Source organism: Diadema antillarum, unplaced genomic scaffold (assembly GCF_040938485.1).
Source record: "Diadema antillarum isolate AM-2024a unplaced genomic scaffold, OU_Dant_1.0 seq00001197_RagTag, whole genome shotgun sequence".
In the NCBI taxonomy this organism is placed as follows: Eukaryota; Metazoa; Echinodermata; class Echinoidea; order Diadematoida; family Diadematidae; genus Diadema; species Diadema antillarum.
Window position 1 is genome coordinate 457,192 of NW_027271992.1, and position 18,974 is coordinate 476,165.

Genomic DNA, 18,974 nt, shown 5'->3' on the forward strand with positions numbered 1-18,974 from the left:
TACTGCAGAATACGGCCCTAAAATACTGAGTACGATATGTGATGCAAGTAGTGTAAACTAGTATCGGATTCTCATTGGTCTGAAGTATGAACACACTCACTCGTAGACGTAGCGGGCAAAATATTGTTGTTGTTGTTGTTGTTTTGTGTTTAGTGGCGTTTTCCGTTCTCTTTGGAAAATTTACACCAAACGCCGCTCTATAAATTTCCTTTCCTTTCCCTTTTTTTCTCTTTTTTATTTCACACACACACAAAAAAAGGTAAATATAATAGGAGTCCTTGTTCAGCTGTCAGTCCCATATTATCAGCACACGCACACACAGCGCGCGACGACCGGCGAGCTGCGAGAGTTAGCGAGCTCGCTCCGATCCGATCGCTGTGGACGTGTGCGTGCGAGTCCTACTGCCTTTGCAAAAGGATACGATCCATCCCGATTCATATGCAACGCATCATCGCACGGTAAGCGGTCGGGTACAGTATCGATCCCACGCGTACCATGTGTGATATGATGAAAGTGCATTGTAACAACGTGGTTAGTGTTGCAATCAGATAGACCTCTTCAGCTCTCTTCGCTTCGCCGAGGTGATCCATTTCACGTGTTTGCATAAAGGTTGTGACAACTTGTGGTGAGTGCACTATTTTTAGCATTCTTCTTCATCTTAAATAGAGTAATTAACAAAGTTAATTCAAAGAATTTAATAGATATTTACCGATATATCGTTCCTCGTTGTTTAGGTGAGGTCCCACATATAGAGATCCACGTTAGTTGTCCTGTAGCCATGTAATTAAACGGTGTGCGTCTGCTGTAGCATGATGGTGTTCTCACTATACCAACTTAAAGCCTTACAATCGTGGCCAGTGGTTTGTGCGGCACGGAGATGAACGCAACACCCTGCCTCCCCCATTCGTATTCTGTATCAAATGTAGCCTGACCAGACCGCTGTGCAAAGCACAGGCCACAACAGTCGACATCTAACCGGGGGGTAAGTTATACTACTATTAGTACGCTTAAATTTTACTACTTTACTAGCTAGGATCTAGTCATACTCATGGCCTAGCCTGACCAGACCGCTGTGCAAAACACAGCAGTCTGACATGTGCCAGTGTTTAAACGTTGTAAACAACCGTCGCTTTTGACGGCAAGACCACAAAAAATGTCTTTTATTTTGTTTGATTTTAACAGTATACCACCCACCTAACTACACGCAGCGCTGTCGCAAATCGCGACAGCGCTGCACCCCTTTTCCTTCGCGGACGTTGTTATCGCGCTTATATCGTTCACTGTTTCCTTCATGAATATCTTTATTAATCGTGGAAAACTAAAATATAAGGAACTATCGTAATCTATGATCATCATTCAATAACCGGTATGCGATTTTTTGTTTAATTACGTCTAAGACTTACCGAAATCTATGGCTGAAATCAGGTCTGTAAACGTCCTTACTGCTTCACTCCTCATCTGCGTGTTGTATGAATAGCATTCACTCTTGTATACTACAACGTAGGTAGTCGCAGATAGTCGGATGACCCCGACTAAAAAAGTTCAAATCATTGCCGGTGCAGCACGCGCGGATCTACTACAAGCTTTACGTAACACATGAAACGCACGGGCGTACGTAAAAAGCAACCACTTCTGAATGCGCATGCGTGGTAGTTTGTTGCTTTTGTGAAGCTCTCGAAGGAAAAGATGCCACGGCACGATCTACTCCGAAAAATTCAACAATAAGGTCTGGATACCAACAAAACGCCGAATTTAACTCAACCATCAGGAAAATACGCTGTAGGTAAGTGTTGACAATTATTTTACTCTTAAAATCATACCAAATAAAAGGTATTTTATGTGATTTTGCTGTCAACAGTGACGGTCGTTGACAACGTTGAAACACTAACTCATGTCAGACCCTGTTCACAGTGTCTGGTCAGGCTACCACCCACCTAGAGTCTGGAGGTCTAGATCTATATCGTATTTTGCTTATGGTTGAGTTGAATTTGGTGTTTTGTTGGTATCCGAACTAGCGATGCCAAACCGGCCGCGCATTTTCCGATGTAGAGTAAGAACCCCAATTTTCAGCCGGCCTCCAATATCCGGACACTTGCCACTTATCACAAGGCAGCAAAGTGGACTGTCACAACACAAGCATATCACATCATTTCACATACTAGCACACTCATTCACCACAGGAAAGTGCCTGAGTCACCTCCAAAAATCCATCTAAAATCCCAAATTTTGCCGTCAAAAACGTGGAATCGCCGCAACTTTTCCAAAGCGCGCGCAAATTGGGTCCTGTGTAAAGAATCGGGTCGCCGAAAAAGCGCTAAAAATGGAAAAATTACGCCATTCTATTGCGAGATTTTTCGTTTATCGCAAGCTCAGAGTGTGATGGTATCCTCAAAAATACAAAATACAAACAAAATCTCCGTACGTGCCGATGCAGTGAATAAATGTACAGGGGCTGAATGCAAGTGCAGAGTCCCCAAAATTCGGACACGAACGGGCGGCGCAACATCCCCGATGCAACCTTGCACCAACAAGGTATGGCACACGCGGATTTTTCAGCGGCCTTGTATGCGTATTGACATTGCGCGCGTGTCCGAATTTTGGAGACGCTGTCCGAATTTTGGGGAATTGACAAGGTCATAATATTTGGGGATTTTGTGAAATTTTATGATCTGTTTAGCAAAATCAATGTTGGGAAAAATTAGGTTGATATATTTAACATACATTATTATAGATAATTTTGTGGAGTATTATTTGAGTTGAATAAATATTGCAAAAAAGCTTAAGTGTCCGGAAATTGGGGCTTTTACTCTATACTCTGTTTACGTGTTAAACATGGTTGCAAATTTCGTTAATTTTTGTTATCAATTTACCTTCAATCTCACTTGAAACTTCATATATTCACACTCTGATGTTTGTAAATGGTCAAAATATATGTTGCGATAATATTGAACAATAAATTGTTTACGGATTTTGCACTTGAAATGCGCCGTGAAAACGGTGCGATCGAGTCATGGAGGCCGCCATTTTGAATCGCGTCACTGCAAATTGAGCTAGGCATCACATTAGAAAGTAACGTGATACACGAGATTTTGGTATCTGTACGTGAGCACACTTGTGTGAATCGATCAGTGAACACTGCTGCTACGAATTTATGAAAAAAACCCGAATAATTTTGAGTATGAGTATCAAATTCAACAGGATTTGTTCGATCTTACCTGAATTGGGTGTTGAAAAAGCAACTTTGAAGGCTGTTTTCATACCCCTAGACTAGAGTTTTCAGCAGTTTTCATACATACATTTGTATTCTGACCGAGTGAAATGTCAGCTTTACAATGATACCAAACTTGCTGCCTACCATCGTATCGCAAAAAACCGCCGACGGGAAATCTCAGGGCATGTCCACTGCCTGAACCAGCGATATGGGAGGAAAGTGCATTAGTCAATGGTTGTGAGATGGTCGCGAGAGTGTGTGAACTGATTGGAGAGGGGTGCTGTTTATCTTTTCCTGGTTTATTTAGTTCTTGAAATGCAATAATAAATCATCCATCATTTAGATTAAACTACAACATGTTGTAGATTTTAAATTATTTATGAATTAATATTTTTTTTAAAGGAATATCATGTCTTTCATTTTGGTTCCTGTAGTAACGTTGGCTAGGTGTAGGATTAACTTTTAGATTTCAATGAACAATTCAACTGATACAAAATTATTTTATAAAATAATTGCAGACCTACCTTCTTGTTACTGTTTATGTTTTCCCTGATGTTTTAGGGAAATTGTAGGTAAGGTTTGAAGAAGGGGGAGAAGTTGAGTGTGCCCCACTGTCTTATTTTGTTTTATTTTACCCAATAAGATGATTTTTACGACTCACCTACCTCGTATTTTGCTGATGGTTGAGTTAAATTTGGTGTTTTGTTGGTATCCAGACCTTCGGTTCCGTTAGTTGAATTTTTCGGAGTAGATTGTGCGATGATTTACAAAATCAACGAACTACCACGAATGCTCAACCGGAAGTACCGTGGTAGCATTTTACGTACGCCCTTGTGTTTTGTGTGTTACATAAATCTTGTCGTCTGCAACGCAAATGTATTTCCGCACGTGCTGCTCTCCTGATTTGACCTTTTAGCTTTTCATGGGTCACTTCCGCTCCGACAAGTTCATGAACTTTTCCGACTCGCTACGTTGTAGCGAGAGTGATTGCCATTCAAATAACACGCAGAAGATGAGGAGTGAAGCAATACTGACGCTTACAGACCTGATTTTAATCACGAATTGTGGTGGGTTTTTGACATAATTTTAAAAAAAAATCACATACCGATTATTGAATGAATATCGTAGACTATGGGGATTCCTTATGTTTTAGTTTTCTACAATTAATAAAGATATTCATGAAGGAAACGTACACCCACCGCTGAAAATGACAACGTATGCGAATAGGGTAGATGTGCAGCCCGGGCTGCGTGTAATTGTAGTGACATCGAATGAGAATAGCGCTTGCTCAATGGGTCAGCGAACAACACTTTAGACTATAAATATCCAGACCCAAAATGGCTGCCCGAGCCACATTCTCAGTGCGCATGCGCATGAAGAGGCCAAAAGAGCCACGCGTCTTCTGGTCTCTCTCCAATCACCGCAGCTTGTGGTCACAATGTTTGTGTATGATGCGTACACACACGCACGTACACGTGTCTCAGTGGCACACTACGGTTTGACCGCCGTATGCCATGTACACAAGTTTAAGCAGCAACTCAGTCAACTCAGCGCAAGGGCAGATCCCCGACATGCATAATTCATGTCGCCCCAGAACCCACTGAGAATGCCTGCCACTCCACCACTCAACTCCCGATTGCGTACAGAATATCGTTATCTCGACTATCGACTGTGCGATCGCTGCGAGGAAGAGCTAAAAATATCTTGGCCTCTTCTTTCTCGGGCTCTCTCCGCTCCGCAATGCGCTTGACAGGTCTTACCTTGTTGCTGATTGGCTGAGCCACAACTGCATTGGCCATGTGTATTGTGAGCACCATGTCTCGCTTGCTGCACCGCTAGCATGGACAGCGCGTCTAGTCACTGCACACTATCCCGCTCTTGTAACCCATTTGTATACGTACTCTAAAACAGCCTCGCACCGCTGGTTGCTCGCTACGGAAATCTAACATTTTCAGCATTGATCTATGCACTTCAAATATCCCCGCACATACATTGTACATACTCGCACACGGTAAAAGTAGTATCAAAACGTAGATAAATCGCTCAAAAATTCATTCAAGAATATCACAAGAATGAAAAAAAAATTACATGTATGACCAAAACTACTCCTTCGATGACACATTCCTTGCACAAATTGCCGGAAAATTTGATAATATAGGGCGAAATTATACGGAAAATTTACATTGTTTTCCAATAAGCCACGGAGGTGTACATGGTATCAACGTAAAGCGATGATGTCATTTTCAGAAGGTATTGTGGGAGAGCAAGCCGACCAATGAGGGAAAACCTTTCATAGTTGAAAGCGATAGTGAACCGATCATCAACCGATACTAGCTTGCCGTCGTCTGCTATGGTAGGAATCGACGGCATGGTGCATGCAGTGCGCTGAGCGAGACATGACATCATCGCTCATGAACAGTGGAAGTGCAAACCGTAGTGTCCCACATGTTTATGGATGTAGCACCGAGTCTGGCATTGCGCAGTTGCATGCACAAACTTTGGTCGTTCGGGAGATTACGAAATAACGCACCATTAGGGGCGACAATCGTCCGACTTTAACACCAACTGCACTTTCAGTTCAGTGAATTAAATCAGGGTTAGGGAGGTAAACAATCATGTTCACGTGTATAACACCTCCTTGGTTAAAGCTAGTAAATATGTAATGTAAATTGAGTAGAATTATAGGACTTGGGGGGTGTTTCATAAAGCTGTTTGTAATGTTACGAATGACTAACGAGCGACTGGTGATCATGCTCTTGTGCTGAATTATTGAAATTCTGATAAATATAGCCCATCAGAAGAACTGATCACCAGTCGCTCGTAAAGTTGTTCGTAACTTTGCGAACAGCTTTATGAAACAGTGCCCAGGGTTGTATTGAAAATTACGACAACTCAACTGTTTGTGTTATGTTTTTGACTGAGTGTTGTTGACTATTGAATTTAAATCAACTTCGATGTTATCACTGACATTGGTCATCATATGTATTTCTTCTAGGACTGTTCAGTATCTGCTAAATGCACAAATCATTCCTTCAGTGCTGAGGAGACAACAAAAAATAAGAGCTGGAAATGGCAGAGACAGGCTCTCAAGGTCAAGGAGATGACGTTTTGGCAAAGAAGATCTCCAGGCAGATTGAGGTGAGACTATTAGACGTTGAAATACATGTAGGCCTACACGTGTATATCTTGAAATTCTTAGCAATAGGAACATTGAATTATCGCCCAATTAGAGCTGTTCATTCACATGTTTTGAGCTGCTTTAAATGTAAAATAAGAAATAATTTCCTGTTTGTTTGAGTTTTCTCTGATGCAGTTTGAATGTAGAAACATCGTAAAGTGGTAGGCACATGTTTCTAAACTTTCATTATATGTAAATTTTTACCCTCACATGTGTAGAACTTAAGAAGACATCTACAAGATGTATCTTTTTTTTTGTCACATGATGTATTTTTTTTGTTCTTGCCACGTTCTTCATGCATTTTTTTTTTTTTGCTTCTTTTAGGACAAGATGATTAGTTTGATGTATGCAGATGAATATAACTACTTATATTTGTATCATGGCTCATTGTATTAATTTGAATGTAAATCCACTTGGTGCCTACAAAAGTTGAAGGTAAAGATTTACTTCAGTGGCTGTATGCATCGTAAGTCAAACTAATTGTCAGTCAAAATACATAAAGTCAACATTTTTACTGTAGAATGTAAAACTAGGGCAAAACATGCCAACATGCTGTGTCCATGCATTTCAATTCAAGGCTTTCTCAATATACAAATTCAAAACAAAGACTGTAGGGCATTTTAATGCTGTGACTAGTGAGAGTGTTGGAGGAGCAGCATTGTGCACATACTGGTATTGATCATGAACAGAACTTTTAACCATAGTTCTAGATGTGTCTCTGCAGATCTGTAAAAAGTCTGAGCCATCTTTGCATGAAAATTTGGTAAACTATTTTGAGGATTTGTTATAACAATCTGCAAATCATCAGGAGCCCTGCTATTGAAATATATGTAAGGATCCAATATTTGTTTGTTTGTTTTTTTCATTATATGTTTTGTTTGTTACCTTGCAGTATTACTTTGGTGATTCAAACCTGAAGAGGGACAGGTTCCTGCAACTGAAGATCAGAGAAGACAATGGATGTATCCTTTCAAAGCTTCATTGTAACCTCCACCAAGGAGGATTTGTTTTATGATTTGTTTCTGTTCGTTTGTTTGTCTATCTGTTTGTCTCTTTGCAGAATAACCCGAAGAGTTGTGAACAGATTCGGATGAAACTTACAGGAAAAGTTGGCAAAGACACAAAGAACAGATGATTGAATTGTGATAGTGATCTGGATAACTTTCTCTACCTAGTATACTTATTTTATGGAAGATTATGATTGGCAAATAGGGCCAACACACAAGGGAGTTTAAGCTGCTTGTTTTGTTTTGTTTTTTTAGGTTTGCATACGCACACTGGGAGTGCACTCAAGGCGCAGTATGCATGAAGCTGCTGATGAGGTAGACTCTTGTACATGACAGAAAGGTTTCCTTTACTACCATTTGGAAATTAGAGCCATTCTCAGCATGAATGTATGGGTGGAAATGAGCTGCTTGGCAGAGGTCTGTGCTCTCCAAGTGCCTTTCTAGTTGTATTTAACATGAAACTATTACATTTGAATATTTATTATGAATCTTCTGAAAGTGAGCAGTGATCAAATGCATGCTATTGTCTGTTTGTTTGAAGTACGCAACCTTGAATGGGTCACTTTGAAAAAAGTAAGTAATTCAGAAACAAACTCCATCATTGGCATGCTTGTTTGTTTGTTTTGTTTTTTGTTTGTTTGTTTGTTTATTTCAAAATCCTGTGTTATTCTAACAATAGGTTTTTAACTTGTAAGGTCTTACAAAGAAGAATTAGCATCCTACATAAGCAAACATGTATTGCATTTGTATGGTCTCTTTATGCAACAAATTGAGTTTGTTCCAAATTAATTTCCTTGACCTAAGTGATCATTAACAAGGGGTTCCACTGGAAATTATGATCAAGTTCAACCGCTTGAAGGCTCTTACTGAAGACTTCAGTGTCATCATTGCAGCCCTGGAAAAGTCGCCAACAGGTCTCATGGAGGTTAGATCCTTATGTCCTAATTTGCATTTTGCATAATTTTCAATTGCCCTGCAGGGTAGTCTGCAATGTAGAACAAAACAAGTTATTTTGGAAAAGCTGTTACACTGTTCAAAATACCAGATGCCTTGATGAGAAAAGAGCCGTTTGTCAGTAACGCTTAAAAGCATGACTTACCATTTGCAGATGAAACAAAAACTCAGCATTAGTGCTTCAAACTAGTTCTAAAATGTGAGTTAGGGATAGAAACAACTTATGTAAAAATTTGAATCAGTATTTAATCAATGTTACGTATAGTTAAATATACAAATTGTGAACAATAGTTATAATAAAGATGTTTCCAGACTAAACCGTCAACAGTTATGGTTTATCGAGAAATATAGTGATATCTCCATATATTTTAGGCTTTATTGCAAAAACTTTTTTTGTGATACAACTGACACATATGCATCAAATGTGATATCTTGAACATTTTTTAAATCACTTCTCCCAAAGGTAAACAGGACTTTTAAGGATATTGATAATACATTATGACAAAGTGGAAGCTAAATCATTTAAAGAAAACATTGTAGCAGCTTTTGTTGGAGAACAGCTATCAGTGATGTAGATCTGCAATGGCTTCACTGTAACTGGGAGGGGTTGTAACCTAACCCTAACCCACCCCCCCCCAAAAAAAAAAAAAAAAAAACATACACACACACACACACATTTTCATTTCTTCTTAGCCTTTTTTTTTTTATTTTGATAGAAATTCTAACATTCTCTTGGTCTAATAGCATTGTACTTTTAACTGAAATTCAATGAGGAATCTGATGTTTGATTGCATAAAAAATGTATCAATTCAAATATTTCCTTTGTATGTAAAATTTGTCACTGTGAGTTTGTCTTGAATGTGAATAATGTTACCGATTGTTTTGATTTAAAATCCATCATTTAATTCAATAACGTTCCAATAGATTAGTGAAGACAAACTAAAGATTCGAAGGGCGCCCTCTAAGCCACTGCCGGAGGAGACTGCAAACTACTGGAAGTCCATTAGGGCCAGAAGCGTATACTGCGTAAGTTGCTTACCTCTCCCTGCATCAATCTCTCACATTTCCTCATACAATGTGCTTTATTCCTGCGTGAGGAAACAGATTCTTGTTTCATAAACATTGATGTTTATGATAATGATAATGATAATGATAACGATGAATTCATATCGGTTGAATTCCCAATACAACACAAGTTTCAGTCAGAGAAACACTGCGTGGACGGCTGAAACAGTCAATCAAGTTTCATTAAATCAATTTACATCTGACAGTTCAGACAGTCTCATACATTTTGGATTCAGTTAATGTCATTGCCATTATGGTACCATCACTTTGATTTTACATTATGGAATGCACTGTTAGGGCACATGGGATGTAGAGCATAGCTGAAATAGTTGCAATACTGTGGAACTCCGCAACTTATTCAGTGAAACTTTAACTAATAAAATTGTAAGTGAGAGTAGACGAACAAAATGGTAGAGGTTTCATCGAAAGCAGACATTGAATATGAAAGCTGTGTAATTCTTAAGTCTTGCACATTGTTGCAGAATAGTGAAATTGGCTGCAACCACATGCACTAGTTAGAATAGGCAATGACATCAGCTCACACCTTCCCATTGCTTGAACAACAACAACAACAACTAAAAAATGTTTTTAAAAACAGTAATATTTTTGGTTGCTACTATAGCAACTACAAATTCTGTCCCCTGATTGTCTTTGTCAGGTTATAGCCAGACTGCAATGGCTTGATGCAATTGATGTGCGACTGAATCTCGTGGATTTCATGTCAAAACAAAAATTAAAGTTTGAAACTATTTTTGTACAGCTCTAGGAAGGTGAGGCATGCATCTTCTCCAATGTGTACATGTGGTTGCAACTGCTATCACTGGCAAAAAATGTTCACAAATCTCATAATCTTATTATTTTATTTCCAGTTATAATTAAACCTTTACATTCTGTTCATTTAATTATAAGTCATTGAAAGCAACTAGAACGTGGTGTGAAATGGCACTTTCAGGATGTCAGACTCTGTTCGATGTTCTTAACCCTAACCAGGCCGGGCTTTTTTGGGTGTTCTGTGGCCGGGGAGGGGTTGATTCAACCCCCCCCCCCCCTGAGATCTCGGCCGTCGATCGCGCAATCGCCATGAAATTTGGCATGCGCATTACCTGCGGCGTAATCCACCAAGCTATACAAAAAGAAATGGAAATTTTCGTCCAAATAATTAATTATGCTAATATATGCATAAAATCATACATTTTGCTCTAAATCAGAAATTAAAGCTCCTAGAATCCTAATTTTTGGTGAAAACATTCTTTGTAGCATTCCTAACAATGTGCTTGAAAAAAAAATTTGGTATCAAAATCAATTTCATATGTATTTTATTGTTTTATGAATTTCTTATGTATTTCTTTGTTTTTTCGACCTTTTGTTTTATCATTTTTTTTCCGCAAAATTTATGACAGAACCTATATCAAGCATAATTATGCTAAAATTAATTAGTTTCAGCCTATAAAAGTGAAAATAATCAGATCTTTATGAATATGAAGAGAAAACTCCATTTGCATAGACTTTATACACAAAATCACGTTTTTGAGCCATTTTCGATCTGACAGGCATGTATAAAACTTTATGCAGCGTCGTAACGGTATGCACGATTTTCGCGAAAATGGTGTCAAAAGATGCGCGAGACTTGAAAGTAAAAAGTCGGCGAACGGTGCGGTCAAAAAATCTGGCGCGGCGGAGAAGTCGCGAAAAATGTCGAGGGGGGGGTTGATTCAACCCCCCCCCCCCCCCCCCCCGGCCTTTTTAGGGTTAAAGGTCAATTTATGGAGACACATTTCTTCTTTAAATTGTTATGCATAAGCTCTGTTTTATGTTAATTAATGGTGGTAATTGACTAATTGATTTACTTGATTGAGCATGTATGCAACCACTTTATGGTGTGTTGTAAATTTTGATACAACAGATAAAGGTTTTTTTTTGGGGGGGGGGGTAGGGGATGACACTCTTGTATAACTGTCACATTTATATCCTTCCTTTACAGAAAGGGTTTGCTCTGGATGAGAGCCTTGACGCCATCCAAGATTTCATGGACCAGTTTGGCACCTGCATCCACATCCAAATGAGGAGGGACAAGGAAAGGAAGTTCAAGGTCTGTTCCTCTCCTCCCCCCCCCCCCCCCCATGAACATTCCTTAGTATCTGGATGGATTATTTTGAGATGGGTGAAACAAAAGTCTAAGCTTGATTCCCAAATGAATGAAATTTGACGCATGTGACTCCTTTACTAGATGCAGATGTGCAAACTTCAACTTTCGTCAATGTTGAACAATGTGTTGGCCATGGTAACAACATATTTTAAAATGAAAACTTTACAAATTACCAGTGGATTTTGGTCACTCCCTTAGGTTTTGAGCATTTGACTTGAAATTTGGCACATGTGACTAATTTTTAAGTGAGCAAAACAAGCCTGTAATCAATGGTGAGCAATGCATTACCATGGTAACATCATACATTTCAATCAAACCATACATAAATATTGTAGAATAAGCTAAATCCGTCAGTTTTAGGATGTGGATATTAATAACATTCAGTGAGAAGTTCTATTTTTTTTATTTCACCATATGTTTATTCAGACTAGAAAATTTTGTATGAAAATTGTTTTGGGGTTTTCGGGGAAAAAATGCATACAGATACAAAGGTATGAGCTTGAGTATATCAAGTGTGGTAAGTACTGTAAAACCAGATATGTTAACATGCACTTTGATTTTAAGAGAGCCAAAGATTTGTGAAAATTGAAATGCATTCAAAAATTCTTGTCTGCACTAAATGCGTTGAATGCCAGCAGCAAGTCGAGCAAATTTCATGCCGCAAAAAGACTGTCCACCCGAATTTGCAAAAATTTCATGCCACAAAAATATCTTGATTTACAGTATATGATATGTTGGGCCCATCACATTCAACTCAATGTACTGTTGGATGAATCAATGTCTAATCTCTTTTAATCAGGGAGCATGTCAAATCAGAATGGAGATCTTACCTCTGAGTCACTTTGATTAAGCAGTAACAACTGCATTAGCCCGATCATCTCTCAGTATACTTAACAAATTTGTTAATGTATGTTTTCCAGGTCATTGCCTGTTTACATCATTGGTACATTCACTCTCTTACTTGCAAAGAGGATTGACTGACTGTGCTAATTTGGTACAGAGACACCTATATATATTGATGTTTGAAGGCAATTTGTTGTCTCATGTGTATATTGATTTTAGGGGTCCATCTTTGCCGTTTATGAATCACAAGAAGCGGCCGAGAAGTTCATCTCCGCAGAGGATGTCAAGCTTAATGACACCGAGATGATTAAAATGGCAAAGTAAGTCTACCTGAGAAATTTCTTTCAGATTAACACTTCTAGTGCCATGGTGTAAACTTCCTGTGTGCCACGTTATTCTGATACAGCAACATAGTAATGTAGTGATGTAGTGATAAAAACATTCTATTTTTAAATCAATTTAACACTTACAGATTAATGTTACCCTGGACATGTCATGAGCAACACTGTAGAGAAAATGCCATGCTGTTCCTTGACGTAAAATCAATGATTGTTTTTCTGTCAAATAAATGTTAGCTACATTATTGTGTGCTATAGATGCATGAGTTTTGCACAGAAAAACTTGACAGGAACTTCAAATTTACCGTCAAATCTAGTCGGGAACATCACTTGATAGTCAATCACTACATAAGATGCAAGCTACATGTGACTGGAAGGAATCAGAGAAGCGCTTTCCTTGTACTGTGGCATTTGGCGGTTTATTGATTAGATTTGAGTGGGTTTGTGCGTTTTGAGCAGAATATGCGAACCTGGCACACCGTCGACTGAGTCAGGCGTGGCACGTAAAAAGTTAATGTCTGATAGATATGTTGTGAGCATTGAGACATTAATTACATAGTTATAGCATTCCACCTGGCATGGTGACTTATCATCACTTGTGTAAAATCAGTACTGATAATCACAAGTGCACTCGCGAGTAGTTTATTAGTGCTGATGAGACAGGTGGTTTCTGTCTGAGAGGAAATGAAAAAGTGAAATGACTTGCATGTATGGCCTCCTTGAGTGAAGCAGACAGCTATGGTGTGACAGGTACCAAGCAGTGGATACAGAACGTTGTTAGTGTGGTGGTGGTGGTGGTGGTGGTGGTGGGGATTGTGGGCGGAGGAGGAGTCAAGGGTAGTGCTCATGGCTGGGTCAAGGGTCAGCAGTACCAACTCAAGTAGCCAGCTGGGTTTGTCACTTGGCATGGTGAACTGACCAAATAGACACTTAGTCAAATAAACTGCTGAAAATATGCCCGTAAAGTGCTACAAAGGGGATAAACGCAAAACTCCCAGAAAAAGTTGTTGCACAGAGCTGAGTAACAGGACTAGCAACATTGATCACAGCTGCACTGGCAGTCTGGAATACTATTGAATGTATATATATTAACATTAATTTGGTTCCAAACACAAGTACTCTTACAAGAATGAGTACAGTGATCTTGAATTTCTGTGGTTGGAAAAATACATTGTTTTTAAGATAATGTATTTATGGGACTTTTCTAACACAGATTCTAACCAATGGGTGATGGTTTAGAAAGTTGTTAGCAGTTATCATGACAGATATATGAAGGAAACCACAGACAATGTACAGTTTAGCGACAGAGAATGGAAAAAAGTAAAGGGTAAGTCCCAGTATTTTTGAAGTGAAAATATGACAGAGTCATTCTGATTGGCAGGGAGTGAAGTGTAATCATGATTTGAACTTTCCTTTGAACATTTTTTTATTTCCAATGTCCTTCTGCACAGGGATGACTACTTCAAGAAGAAAACAGAGGAGAGGAGGGTCAAGAGAGATGATGAGAAAAAGAAGAAACTTGAGTAAGTTCTTCTAATTTTATCCTTCTCTTCTCACCCCATGATACTACAAAACACTAATATCAATGCCAGACATATTCACACAGAAGAGGTGTCACTCGTGTTTGGTCACCTGCTATGTTATTGTAAATAAAAAATGGTTATTTCACCTTTTGCTAGAAATGTTTTTCATGATTTCACTGGAGATAAATCTGGAACTTTCTGTTTGTAGCATCCTGGATGGATTTAAATCCTTTGTGTAATTTCCAAAAAAAAAAGAAAAGTTACAATGTATAAAGTGTAAAGCAAAAGAGGAGCACAGCTCCAAGGGATTGCTGAGGAATATAGCATGACGTGATTAAAGTCACATGCTGGTTTAAATACAATATGCCATCATGTGCATACCTTCACACAGTTTGAATAATTTTGTTGTTGTTGTTGTTGTTGTTGTTGTTGTTGTTGTTTTCCTGTTGGCAAGAGGCCATAGAGATATACATATGGATGATCAGCAGTTTGTCTGTGCATAATTGAAAATGACAAAGTCTAGTTTAGCTTTCAGTTTGACAGAAGAGTGTTAATGTACATGTAACACTAAAACCATCAATGCTTGATGTTCACAATATTTGAGGTCCCCAATCTAGGCGACAAAGAACCTACTTTCTGTTTCAGATTCAAGCAGTAAGGTTCACCCTCCATATTTTCTGTATGATACGTTCCCAAAAGAAGTGAAATTACCCACTAAAGAGGAAATGTCTTGATGAAACAGTATTCCCAGCTTGTAAATGTATTTCTCCTATTGTGGAGGCTGTCTCATTTTCGGGTGGACAAAGTTGCATAGTACGTACTGGAACAACTTCTCAGTGTTAAGGCCGGCACCTAATTGGTAAACTTGATTTATTTTAATTTTTGTGCATCATTTTTATTGACAGAGTGAAAGAACAGAAGGAGAAGGACCAAGTTGAAGCCATGCAGGTACAAGTCACCTTTGTTGTTGTTGTTGTTGTTGTTGTTGTTGTTGTTGTTGTTGTTGTTGTTGTTGTTGTTGTTGTTGTTGTTGTTGTTGTTCCTAATGAATTTGTATTGTAAAGCAGTAAGATGTGAGATGGTCGAACTCTAAGGTTGTTCCACTCAGTTATGAAATAGTCAACATTCAAGGCATACTAAAAGGGTGGTGAGGTGGGTCGTGTGCTGCCCTACAATCATGTGGCTCATGCCAGAGTCCAGCTGAGTGTTGTTGCCCGTTGCCATGCCATCCTTTCTGGTAAGAGACCAATACACAGGGGCGGATCCAGGGAGGACTGCAACCGGCGCACGCCCCCCTTTTTTTTGTTGAAACAAAAGAAATAAAAAGAAAAAAATGGGGGGAGAGGTGCGTGCGCCCCCCCCCCCCTTAATTTTGTAAACGCGCCCCCTCTTTACGGAATTCCTGGATCCGCCCCTGATACACTCTGTCTGACATACAAAAGGAAGCAGTGTGTTTCAGGCCTAATTCTCTTGCAGGGAGGGAGATGCAAAATCCTGTATCAGGTGATCTGCCACAAACTCACACACGTTGAACACATGCACACATTCTCGCAAGACGCTTCAGCCAGGGATATCATAGTTTGCTCAAGGTGTAACTGGGCATATTCCTTTATTTGTTTTCTTTTAATTTAAAAAAAATATATATTTTTTTTTCTGATGATTTGACTAATTGAAAAAGAAAACCATTAAAAAAAATACTTCAATTCAGTTGAGAAAGTGATACTGACTGCGTGTGGTTCCTACTTGGTGACCAACAGTTATTTTAATCAATCTCATGCTTCATTAAGCTAATTCAAACTTAAGAACACACAAATATTACTAGGAGATATCAATATATGACTAGAAATATTCTCATGTGTAAATATTGTACTGAAGTGAAGTTTGCTTAAGTTAACCCTCTACAAAACACTGATCATGCAAAAGTTTTGACTCCTGCAGTACAGTACATACATTGTTGTGATAAGTGCAACAGTGATACATGCTGTTGCAAGTTTGATTCTGGAGAAAGCATTTATTACATCACTCTTTCTCACACGACTACAAAGCATGGTCTTCTTTCCCATTTAACTTGGTATCGATAGTCCCTCAACTTTGCTCGTAATTACTATTCGGTGAATCATCAGTATCGTATGAATATCCACCAGAGCGAATTTGACGACTACGAGAAGGGCTGCGTCCTGCACTTCAGCGGGGTCAACGACCAGACGTCGAGGGAGGACCTCAAGGAACTGTTTGGTGACCATGGCGACATCCAGTGGGTGGACTTCACCAGAGGTCAGACAGAGGTTGGTATATTGACCGATGGACATTTATCTGCCCCCGACACCTTTGTGCTAACATAATGGCAAAACATAACAGGACCTGACTTAACTTTTTTTGTTAAGTGGCTGGTTCAGGCCACTGAAATCTTCAAACCTGAAGATTGATGGATACTGCAATGTCCCAATTTGTCGATTATCTATTATCTATTATCAATTATAAAACATTACAATCGTATATGTTCTGAGATTGCAATGCTGTTGGCCCACCTGGTTTGCTAATATTTCGCACTTTTGTCGATACCCAACTGAAATCATGTTCTCACAGCATTTCTTTACACATTTCGTATGTATGTGTGTCTATTCTAGAACAAAAATTGACATTGATGATTACCTTCAGATCATTTTTTAAAGCAACTCATCAAGTTTTGTATAGATTCATTTTTCTCGCTAGTCTTACATGACTCCAAGTAGCACTCCTATGATGCCTTGTTAACAGCAACAGCTCCCTCATTGTTTGTGACAGGTACAGTTTTAGACCCAGCTGATGCAAATGTAGTCTTGAAATAACTGATATCAGCGATACCAGTTAGAATGACAGAGAGGACCTTAAGTACACTACATCTACAAGAATCTGCTTAAAACACAGAAGGGGCCCGAACTTTGGTGCTATCAGGGCCTGAATTTATGCTTTTACAAAAAAAAAAAAAAAAATGGTATCCCGGTGATATGTAGCCTTTGTCTTTACTTACCCCCCGAATTCCAGGGCACCATTCGTTTCAGTGGGGAAACCAAAGCTCAGGAGGTGCTGGATAAGGCCAAGGCTGCTAATGAGGGCGCCCTAAAGATCCGGGACTGTGAGCTGACACTGAGAGTCTTGGAGGGGGAGGAGGAAGAGGAGCACTGGAAGAAGGTCTTTGAGGACAAGTCACGAGCCAGAATCAAAAAGATGCAAGGTAAGCGAGGGCAGTGTGGTGCAGAGAAACTTTCAAAAGACTGAAATACAGACTAGTGCCGCAGATTATGCAAATATCTTTCATGTTGGTGTAGTGGTTTTAAGCTGACGGTCTGTTGATTGCAGATATTAAACTGTATACGCCATATATCTAGCGAGTCTAAATTTTCGCGAATCGGGACTTCCCGAGGTACTGAGAAATGCATACATGTGTGTCACATTCACATCAGGATCAGAGTCAATATTTTCGCGTGTCTTTGATTTTGCTAAAAGCACCTGACTCATGAAATGCGCGAAAATAAAATCCTCCCGAAATGTTCGGCGTATACAGTATTACCCTTTCCGTGGTGGCCCGCTTGTGTGCACGAAAACAGTGTGTTACATAGTTTTGTATAATTTTGTCTGACTTTATCTTTGATGGGGTACATTAAAAAAAATGTTGCAATGATAAGGAAATAATGAGGAGGAGGTGGAATGAAGAAGTAGAACAATATGAAGAAAAAGAAAAATGAGAAGATGAAGGGGGAGAGGAAGAAAAGAGGAGGAGGGAAGGACAGAGATGATTCATCGTATGTATCAGTCTTTATAATAACTGGAAGAAATGGTAAGAACTATTCAAAAGCATCAAATATTACTTAGCCATTTCAAAAAGAAAGTAAATAATCTCACTTAATTGTCTATGACCTGCCAGAAAATGTCAGTTCCAATTTTTCATTGAAATGCCCAAAAATTACTTTGGCTCCATGTAGAAAGAGAGGAGATGCCAAGATAGCTGTGTAGATACAGTGTAGATGAATAGTCCAAGAGATTGATTTGAGACTTTGTTGCACGCAAGTTCCTTTTTCCGAAATCATTTGTGTTCATTTCATCGGTTTTTGTGATGTTTTTGGTTGAAACTTTGCATGTTTGCTAGGGAGGAGAGGTAAAAAGCAGAAAGGATTCAACAGACGCGAGAGAGGAGGAGGCGACAGGGGCAACCGCAGAGATCAACCCCAGAACAAGAAGATCAAGTTTGACAGCGACGATGAAGGTGATGGCGATGATGCTTCCAATGGCAACACAGAAGGTACATGTATGCAGAACACCTTGAATGGAGAATTTCCCCCATGGCTGTGTTTTGATGTTTCGTATAGAAACAGAGGAAGATAGAGAACGTGTCCGTTTCAGTGTAAACTTAGACAAACAAGCTGAAAAGTTATGGAGAGGCATAGATTTATTCTATATTGAGGTCACAGAGGAGTTTTCCTTTTTGTGAAATCTATTCTTTAAGATCTGTGAAGAAAGTGATTCAATGGAGACAGTTGAATTGGAAGAGAACAACAATTTTGGACAGAACAAGGAAAGAGTTGTATCAGTGTGACATCATAAGTCATATGATGTCAGTGCCTGTGTTAAAAGCTATTTTTGCATTGTAACCCTAAAAAGGCTAGGGTATCTTGAGGCTGAAAAAAAAACCTGGAAGAGGGGGAGGGGCAAAGCCCCCCCCCCCCCCCCCC

At 39.2% G+C, this 18,974-nt stretch overlaps 1 protein-coding gene across 1 annotated transcript; it reads left to right on the forward strand.

Moving 5' to 3' along the window:
- Positions 1-525: 525 nt before the first annotated feature.
- Positions 526-18,544, forward strand: LOC139744622 (lupus La protein homolog; the record flags this gene model as incomplete). The annotated part of the gene is made up of 12 exons (XM_071655050.1): positions 526-625; positions 6,207-6,349; positions 7,282-7,351; positions 8,215-8,321; positions 9,275-9,376; positions 11,397-11,504; positions 12,624-12,724; positions 14,194-14,265; positions 15,171-15,213; positions 16,410-16,550; positions 17,290-17,479; positions 18,392-18,544. Coding segments are annotated over exons 2-12 (1,156 nt in total), but the record flags the coding sequence as incomplete, so codon positions are not given.
- Positions 18,545-18,974: the final 430 nt, after the last annotated feature.